This window comes from Chrysemys picta, chromosome 2 (assembly GCF_011386835.1).
Source record: "Chrysemys picta bellii isolate R12L10 chromosome 2, ASM1138683v2, whole genome shotgun sequence".
Lineage (NCBI taxonomy): Eukaryota > Metazoa > Chordata > Testudines > Emydidae > Chrysemys > Chrysemys picta.
In genome coordinates this window covers 253,477,041-253,486,574 of record NC_088792.1, presented here as the reverse complement: position 1 = coordinate 253,486,574, position 9,534 = coordinate 253,477,041, and the positions used below count along the sequence as shown (strand labels likewise).

Genomic DNA, 9,534 nt, shown 5'->3' with positions numbered 1-9,534 from the left:
TAGTTCATTATTAAGCAGCAAGGCATTCCCTGGGAAATATCCCTCCCTCTTCCACCCTCTAACTTCACCACCTCAACCAAGATTCACTATCATCATAGCTGTGAACAGTATTAAATTGTTTGTTTAAAATGTATACTGTGTGTATATCTATATAATATATACTTTTTTGTCTGGTGAAAAAAATTTCCCTGGAACCTAAGCCCCCTCTATTTACATTAATTCTTATGGGGAAATTGGATGCACTTAACATCGTTTCTCTTAAAATCACATTTTTCAGGAACATAACTACAACGTTAAGCGAGGTGTTACTGTAAGGCCTAGAGCCAGTGGTGCAAGTAGGGCGGTCCGGTCCGGTACACCGCACCAGTAAGCTATTTATAGCCGGTACGCCGTACTAGAAAGATACAGGAGAAGCAGAATGTGGGGCCACCAGGCGGCCGCAGGCCAGTAGCTCCTCTGGTGTGGCTGTACTGCCCCCAGCCCTTCCATGCAGCTGCATCTAGCATCTCCTGTCTGGGGTCTGTAGGCAGCCCTGCCAGAGGACAGGGCTGGAGGGCGTTACAGCCACGCCAGAGGAGCTGCCAATGTGGGGCCGCCCAGTGGCCCCACTTTCTGCTCCTTTTGCTGCTGCGATTCCCAGGAAAGAAAGATGTGGAGAAATTGGAGAGGGTCCAGAGAAGAGCAACAAGAATGATTAAAGGTCTTGAGAACATGACCAATGAAGGAAGGCTGAAAGAATTGGGTTTGTTTAGTTTGGAAAAGAGAAGACTGAGAGGGGACATGATAGCAGTTTTCAGGTATCTAAAAGGGTGTCATAAGGAGGAGGGAGAAAACTTGTTCACCTTAGCCTCTAAGGATAGAACAAGAAGCAATGGGCTTAAACTGCAGCAAGGGAGGTTTAGGTTGGACATTAGGAAAAAGTTCCTAACTGTCAGGGTGGCTAAACACTGGAATAAACTGCCTAGGAAGGTTGTAGAATTTCCATCTCTGGAGATATTTAAGAGTAGGTTAGATAAATGTCTATCAGGGATGGTCTAGACAGTATTTGGTCCTGCAATGAGGGCAGGGGACTGGACTCGATGACCTCTCGAGGTCCCTTCCAGTCCTAGAATCTATGAATCTATGAACTGCAGCGGCAAAAGGAGCAGAATGTGCAGCGCCTCCAGTGCTGCTGTACCGCCCCCAGCCCTTCCATGCAGCTGCGTGCCTGCATCTCGTGTCCTGGGTCTGAACAGCAGCCCCGCCGGAGGACAGGGCTGGGGGTGAGGCTGGGGGTGGTACAGCCGCGCTGGAGGAGCTGCTGGCGTGGGGCCACCTGATGTTCTGCTCCTTTCGCCGCTGCGGTTCCGGAGAGCCCTGCAGTTCAGAAGTCTCTGGCACAGCGGGAGGAGGACAGAGCCCCCCCGCATGGGGAGGGGAGAGGGAGAGCGCAGGGCCCCGGACTGAGGGCAGGGCAGGCTCATGTGAGGAGTCATGTGGGGGCGTCATGTGGGGAGGTCACGTCTCCCCCCCTTTAGCTGGTGCAGCATACCGGTAAGAAATGAATTCTATTTGCACCACTGCCTAGAGCCACACATTGAACAATTAATAGCTGCATATTAAGTGGTATCTTAATACCTTTCATTCTGTGCACTGATTGAGGCAGGGGTCCTATGGAAAAAGATCACGTAACTGGACTGTATCATAATGCATACAAACAAGGGGGGCTGAATTAAGGTTGCATAAGTAGCCTTAATTATGGCATTTCCTAACTTTTGAAGGCTTAACTTTGCAGCCCTAATAATGTTTCAATGTAACTTTTGTGGATGTGTAGTTTATATAGTAGTAAATTGGTCCTCACATGGTCCCAACAGTGCTTCAGGCTTATGTGCAAAGTTGTGCTCTGTACCTGTCCTCTGGATTAGATTTACTTCTCTGCAAAGGGCTAATAGCTGGTCTATTCACCACTTAAGTCGTATTACTGCAGAGCGGGTGAAATTCACCCCTGTTGCAGATGGACACAGTAAGGGGTGAATTTCACTGTCTATGCAGTATAAACTCCCACCTGCGGTTTGCGTGGCGGACACATGCTCTCTAGGAAGTGGCCTGCGGCAGGCTTTGCATCCAAGAATTTTGACTTGAATGCTAGTATATTGAAAGGGCGCTGTCAGGTAGCGGCCAGGCTTGTGAGAACAGACTTTCCAGTGGGTTTTCTTGTGCTGCCTTGTTCTGATTGTGGTTGGGCCATAAATTGCGCCTCTCTCCTGGTATTTTTGCACTTGAGATTCCAACTGGAACTGGCAGGTCAAGGGCATGCTATGTAACAGGTACTGCAATATTTGGATGGCGGATCAGATTTAACCAAACATGTAATGTTTAGTTAGCGGGCAGGAGGCAGGTTGTTTGGAAGGAATGTGCAGCAGATTTTTTAACTGAATGAGCAATCAGTTAAGAGTAAGTCTACTCAGGGTTCTCAAAACATCTAGCTCACACTGGGCATGTCGGTAGTTTGATTAATTTCCTCATATAATAATATATGGAGATATACCTATCTCATAGAACTGGAAGGGACCCTGAAAGGTCATTGAGTCCAGCCCCCTACCTTTACTAGCAGGACCAAATACTGATTTTGCCCCAGATCCCAAAGTGGCCCCCTCAAGGATTGAACTCACAACTCTGGGTTTAGCAGGCCAATGCTCAAACCACTGAGCTATCCCTCCCCCCCAAGAACCCCTACTTTTTTTCTAAACAGCAAAAAATATATATATATATATTGCTTTTGGGCTATAAACAAGTATGGCAAGTTTCAGCCTCCCAAAATGAGGTGTGTCATAGGCACACTGACATATCCTTACGTAGAGGAGTGCTGCCTGGTAATGTAATAGTATGCAGCTTACTGAGCTGACACGTGACAGATTCCCATTACCATAATGATGTTGCACTGTGGACAAAATACAGTAGACACTCCCTGTTTGAGGGTATAATTAAGGTTTGAATTGAAATTGCTCAGAGATGTTGTTTTGGGTGATAAGACGTCAGTCTCTTTTAAGAGATTAATGTAATGGCAATGCCTTTCCCACACAAGGAGCCTAATTCTGATCTTATTTACACCAGTGTAATGCAGAAGAAACTCCACTTAGTTACAGGGGTGCAAAAGAGAGGAGAATCAGATCGTGAATCCCTCCCACTGCTCAACATTTGTGAAGATTGTGCCTGTAATGTAAGAATTTGCAATCCTTTGTCAGTCTTATTCCACTGATCCTTTTCAAGTCAAAGCCGTTCCTGCAGACCTTTCCTTTCTTTCAGCTCTTGTCATGCTATAATCTCGTATACTTGGGGAAAGGTTGGACTGGTCCACAGGGTTGCAGGAAAGTGTCCCTGTCCTTGAAGGGCAAGGCAAAGCCTTGGCTCAATCAAGCTTGTGTGAAATGAGGCTGCCACCTGCTATAACAGCCTTATCTGTCAGGTAGCAGCAACACCAGCCGTCTCCAGCTCTTCTTCCTCCTTCTCCTCCCCTGCTGCTCTCCTCTAGCTCTGCAGTGTGGGGGAGGTAGAAAGAGGGAAGCAGAGTAGAGTGGTAGGAGGAGCAGGCAGAGGAATGCTGTGGAGGTGGGACTGCAGAATGTGCAGGATAGGTGGAAAGACAGTGAGAGATGAGGAAACAGAAACAGGAGACAAAAAGAAGAGCTTCAGTGGGAGGAAGGATAGATCCAAAAAGAACCTGGAGGAAGGAGGCAGAGAATAAGGCCTGGTCTACACTACGGGTTTAGGTCGACTTTAGCGGCGTTAAACCGAATTAAGCCTGGACACGTCCACACAACGAAGCCCTTTCTTTCGACTTAAAGGGTCCTTTAAACCGGTTTCTTTACACCACCTCTGACGAGGGGATTAGCGATAAAACCGGTCTTTGCGGGTCGGAATTGGGGTAGTGTGGACGGAATTCGACGTTATTGGCCTCCGGGAGCTATCCCACAGTGCTTCATTGTGACCGCTCTGGACAGCACTCTCAACTCAGATGCACTGACCAGGTAGACAGGAAAAGACCCGCGAAGGTTTGAATTTCATTTCCTGTTTGCCCAGCGTGGAGAGCACAGGTGACCCCGCAGAGCTCATCAGCACAGGTAACCGTGATGGAGTCCTCCCAGGATCGCAAAAGAGCTCCAGCATGGACCGAACGGGAGGTACGAGATCTGCTCGCCATATGGGGAGATGAAGCAGTGATAGCTGAACTCCGTAGCAGTAAAAGAAATGGAAAAGTATTAGAAAAGATCTCCAAGGCCATGAAGGACCGAGGCCATAACAGGGACACACAGCAGTGCCGCGTGAAAATTAAGGAGCTACGGCAAGCTTACCACAAAGCCAGAGAAGCAAACGGAAGGTCCGGGGCAGAGCCGCAAACTTGCCGCTACTACGCGGAGCTGCATGCGATCCTAGGGGGTGCAGCCACCACTACCCCAACCGTGTGCTATGACTCTCTCACTGGAGAAACACACAGGGAAGACGGTTCGGGGAACGAGGAGGATGATGACGATGGAGGTACTGTAGGTAGCTCACAGCAGCAAGGAAGCGGAGAAACCGGTTTCCCCAACAGCCAGGATATGTTTGTGACCCTGGACCTGGAACCAGTAACCCCCGAACTCACCCAAGACCCTCAGGGCACACAGGAGACCTCTGGTGAGTGTAACTTTGTAACTATTTGTAAACATTACAAAAAAAAAGCAAGCGTGTTTAATGATTACTTTGCCCTGGCAATCGCGGCCAGTACATCTACTGGAAAAGTCTGTTAACGTGTATGGGGATGGAGCGGAAATCCTCCAGGGACATCTCCAGAAAGCTCTCCTGGTTGAAATGGGGTGATTTTATTAAGGGGACATTCAGAGGCGCCCGTTCCTGCTCTTCTGACCAGAAATGTTCCCCGCTGTTAACCACGCGGTGGGGGGAGGGGTGAAGTGATCATCCCAGAGAATCGTGTGTGTGTGTGGGGCGGGGGGGTTTACTTGTGTTTGTGCCGCATGTTAACCGGGAAACCGCAGCCACTCCTTTTACATTGAAACCCCATTTTAAATGGACAACCCAATTCATCCTTGATATGGGAAATGCGCTGCTGTTTGCAACCTTTCCCGCATGTTAAGAAGGTTAAAAAAGCCAAAACACTGTGGCCTACGATGGCTGCCTGCAAGCCGAAATATGCGACCTTGTAATGAAAGAGTGTACCCATTGTTCTCTAAAATGTGTCTTTTTTAACCACCTCTCCCTTCTCCTCCGCCAGCTGCAAATGTTTCTCCTTCGCAGAGGCTCGTGAACATTAGAAAGAGAAAACGTAGGACGAGGGACGAGATGTTCACGGAGCTGCAGATGTCCGCCCAGGCTGATAGAGCACAGCAGAATGCGTGGAGGCAGTCAATGACGGAGATGAGAAAAGCCCAATATGAACGAGAGGAGAGGTGGCGGGCTGAATCGCGGGAAGAACAGAGCAAGTGGCGGGCTGAAGACGATAGGTGGCGTCAGCTTGCAGACAGACGGCAAGAGGCAATGCTCCGTCTGCTGGAGCATCAAACTGATATGCTCGAGCGTATGGTTGAGTTGCAGGAAAGGCAGCAGGAGCAGAGACCGCCGCTACAGCCCCTGTGTAACCAACAGCCCTCCTCCCCAAGTTCCATAGCCTCCTCACCCAGACGCCCAAGAACACGGTGGGGGGGCCTCCGTCCACCCAGTCACTCCACCCCAGATGATCGCCCAAGCATCAGAAGGCTGGCCTTCAATAAGAGTTAAAGTTTTAAAATGCAGTGTGTCCTTTTCCATCCCTCCTCCCCCACCCATCCCAGGCTACCTTGGCAATTATCCCCCTACCTCTGTAAGGAACTAATAAAGAATGCATGAATGTTAAAAAAAAATGACTTTATTGCCTCTGCAAGCGGGAGGGGAGGGTGGGGTGGGGTGGTTGGTTTACAGGGAAGTAGAGTGAACCGGGTCGGTGGGGGGGGTTTGGAGGGTTCATCAAGGAGAAACAAACAGAAGTTTCACACAGTAGCCTGGCCAGTCACAAAACTCGTTTTCAAAGCTTCTCTGATGCGCACCGCGCCCTGCTGTGCTCCTCTAACCGCCCTGGTGTCTGGCTGCGCGTAATCAGCGGCCAGGCGAGTTGCCTCAACCTCCCACCCCGCCATAAAGGTCTCCCCCTTACTCTCACAGATATTGTGGAGCGCACAGCAAGTAGCAATAACAATGGGGATATTCTTTTCGCTGAGGTCTGAGCGAGTCAGTAAGCTGCGCCAGCGCGCTTTTAAACGTCCAAATGCACATTCCACCACCATTCGGCACTTGCTCAGCCTGTAGTTGAACAGGTCCTGACTCCTGTCCAGGCTGCCTGTGTACGGCTTCATGAGCCATGGCATTAAGGGGTAGGCTGGGTCCCCAAGGATCACGATAGGCATTTCAACATCCCCAATGGTCACTTTCTGGTCCGGGAAGAAAGTCCCTTCCTCCAGCTTTCGAAACAGAGCAGAGTTCCTGAAGACGCGAGCATCATGTACCTTTCCCGGCCATCCCACGTTGATGTTGGTGAAACGTCCCTTGTGATCCACCAGGGCTTGCAGCAGCATTGAAAAGTACCCCTTGCGGTTTATGTAGTCGGTGGCTTGGTGCTCCGGTGACAAGATAGGGATATGGGTTCCGTCTATGGCCCCGCCACAGTTTGGGAATCCCATTTCAGCAAAACCATCCACTATTGACTGCACGTTGCCCAGAGTCACTACCCTTGCTATCACCAGGTCTTTCATTGCCCTGGCAAATTGGATCACAGCAGCCCCCACTGTAGATTTGCCCACTCCAAATTGATTCCCGACTGACCGGTAGCTGTCTGGCGTTGCAAGCTTCCACAGGGCTATCGCCACTCGCTTCTCAACTGTGAGGGCTGCTCTCATCTTGGTATCCTGGCGTTTCAGGGCAGGGGACAGCAAGTCACAAAGTTCCATGAAAGTGCCCTTACGCATGCGAAAGTTTCGCAGCCACTGGGAATCGTCCCATACCTGCAGCACGATGCGGTCCCACCAGTCTGTGCTTGTTTCCCGGGCCCAGAATCGGCGTTCCACGGCATCAACCTGCCCCAGTGACACCATGATTTCCACATTGCTGGTGCCTGTGCCTTGTGAGAGGTCTATGTCCATGTCAATTTCCTCATCACTCTCGTCGCCGCGCTGCAATCGCCTCCTCGCCTGGTCCGGGTTTCGCCTTGGCATGTCCTGGCTCTGCATATACTCCAGGACAATGCGCGTGGTGTTCATAGTGCTCATAATTGCCGCGGTGATCTGAGCGGGCTCCATGATCCCAGTGCTAGCTATGGCGCCTGGTCAGAAAAAAGGCGCGAAAGTAGTATCTGATGGACCAGGAGAAGGAGGGAGGGCGGGAGGGAGGGAGGGCCGAGTGACGACATGGCGTACAGGTACAGGAACAGGGAGAAACACAAACAACTGTCACACAGAATGGTCCCCCCAAAGATTAAAATGAAAACCCTGGGCTTAGCAGGCCATTGATTTCACGGAGGAAGGGGAAGCATATGAATACAGAACAAATCTATTTTTTACATCTTAAGGTGGCAGCCGACGGTGCAGCATGAGTGACAGCCATACCAGTACGACGATGACGGATACCAATCATAAAATACCATCATCTGCCAAAAGGCAAGGGGCTGCTGCTGTGTAGCAATGCAGCCCCACGTCTGCCAGCCCCACGTCCGCCAGCACCCAGCATCGCCCTCGGCCTCTTCTGGGTGCTTAGCAGACAATACTGGGCAATTGGCAGAAAATAGTATATTACGACTGGTAGCCATCATCATCGAAACAGTAGCATGTCTGCCCAGGTGGCCATGATTGACAGCCACACCAATACGATGACGACGGATACCAGTCATAATATACCATCGCCTGGCAAGGGGCTGGTGCAATGCAGCCCTACGGCTGCCAGCCCCATGGCTATCACTCATGCTACACCGTCTACCGCCAAAAGGCAGTTAGCAGCTGCTGCTGTGTAGCAATGCAGTCCCACGTCTGCCAGCACCCAGAGGACATATGGTGACGGTGAGCTCAGCTGAGCTGAGCGGGCTCCATGCTTGCCGTGATATGTTGTCTGCACAGGTAACCCAGGTAAAAAGGCGCGAATCTATTGTCTGCGTTGCTGTGACGAGGGGGGAGGGGCCTGACGACATGTACCCAGAACCGCCCGCGACACTGTTTTGCATCATCCGGGCATTGGGATCTCAACCCAGAATTCAAAGAAAAGGCGCGAACCGCTTCTCGGCTCTCTGAGCTGTGGCGCAAACGTAGTATCTGACGGACTAGGGGAAGGAGGGAGGGGGGCCGAGTGACGACATGGCGTACAGGCACAGGGAATTAAAATCAAGAACGGTGGCTGTGCATCAGGGAGAAACACAAACAACTGTCACACAGAATGTTCCCCCCAAAGATTAAACTGAAAACCCTGGGCTTAGCAGGCCGTTGATTTGACGGAGGGAGGGGGAAGCAAATGAATACAGAGCAAATCTATTTTTTACATCTTAAGACGACGGTGCAGCGTGACTGATAGCCCTCGGCATCTTTCTGGGTGCTTGGCAGCAAATACGGGGCGGCGTATGACGATGGTCTTCAGGCCTATTGCACAATCGGCTGCTCGGGGAAGACTCTGCTAATGTGCGATGACCCGACTTGTAATAGGACGGCTAATAGTCGTAATACACCATTTACTGCCAAAAGGCAAGCCCCACGGCTGCCAGCACCCAGATCGCCGATGAAGGCTACCAGTCTACTGCACCGTCTACCGCCAAAAGGCAGTTAGCAGCTGCTGCTGTGCAGCAATGCAGTCCCACGTCTGCCGACACCCAGAGGACATATGGTGACGGTGAGCTCAGCTGAGCGGGCTCCATGTTGTCTGCACAGGTAACTCAGGTAACCCAGGTAAAGAGGCGCGAATCTATTGTCTGCCGTTGCTGTGACGGGGGAGGGAGGGGCCTGACGACATGTACCCAGAACCGCCCGCGACACTGTTTTGCATCATCCGGGCATTGGGATCTCAACCCAGAATTCAAAGGGGCGGCGGAGACTGCGGGAACTGTGGGATAGCTGTGGGATAGCTACCCATAGTGCAATGCTCTGGAAGTCGACGCTAGCCTTGTACTGTGGACGCGGTCCGCCGACTAGAGCACCTAGAGCATTTTATTGTGTGGACACACACAATCGGCTGTATACAACCGATTTCAATAAAACCGGCTTCTATAAATTCGAACTAATTTCGTAGTGTAGACGTACCCTAAAAGAGGTACACAGAGAAGAGGAGTTATTAAACAGGGATTAGCAGTTGCCATTTTTGACCTTTCAGTGGCAGCAATGATTCTGCCGTGCCTAGAAAGAGAAGTTAGATGAAGAGAGTGAATGGAGTAAGTGCTCATTGCCTGTCAGAGCTTCACTGACAGAAACAGTGCTGTTCTGGATATCCTGCCCTCTCTTTTACATGAGAAGAAAGCCAGGTACAGCAGGGAAACAAGGGCAGAAGGACAAGGGCTCA

General features: G+C 50.7%; 1 protein-coding gene across 1 annotated transcript; it reads left to right on the top strand.

Moving 5' to 3' along the window:
• The first annotated feature begins 3,292 nt into the window (after nt 1-3,292).
• On the top strand, nt 3,293-5,879 carry LOC135981776 (uncharacterized). Its single transcript, XM_065585962.1, has 2 exons — nt 3,293-4,653; nt 5,249-5,879. The coding sequence occupies exons 1-2, from the start codon at nt 4,110-4,112 to the stop codon at nt 5,749-5,751; spliced, it is 1,047 nt and encodes a 348-aa protein (XP_065442034.1). The 5' UTR covers nt 3,293-4,109; the 3' UTR covers nt 5,752-5,879.
• The last annotated feature ends 3,655 nt before the right edge of the window (nt 5,880-9,534 follow it).

Bases quoted from the DNA above. Each gene is read 5' to 3' on its own strand.
- LOC135981776 (XM_065585962.1), top strand. From the start codon at position 4,110: ATGGAGTCCTCCCAGGATCGCAAAAGAGCTCCAGCATGGACCGAACGG. The intron at 4,654-5,248 runs GTGAGTGTAACT...CTCCTCCGCCAG, and splicing joins GGGCACACAGGAGACCTCTG to CTGCAAATGTTTCTCCTTCG.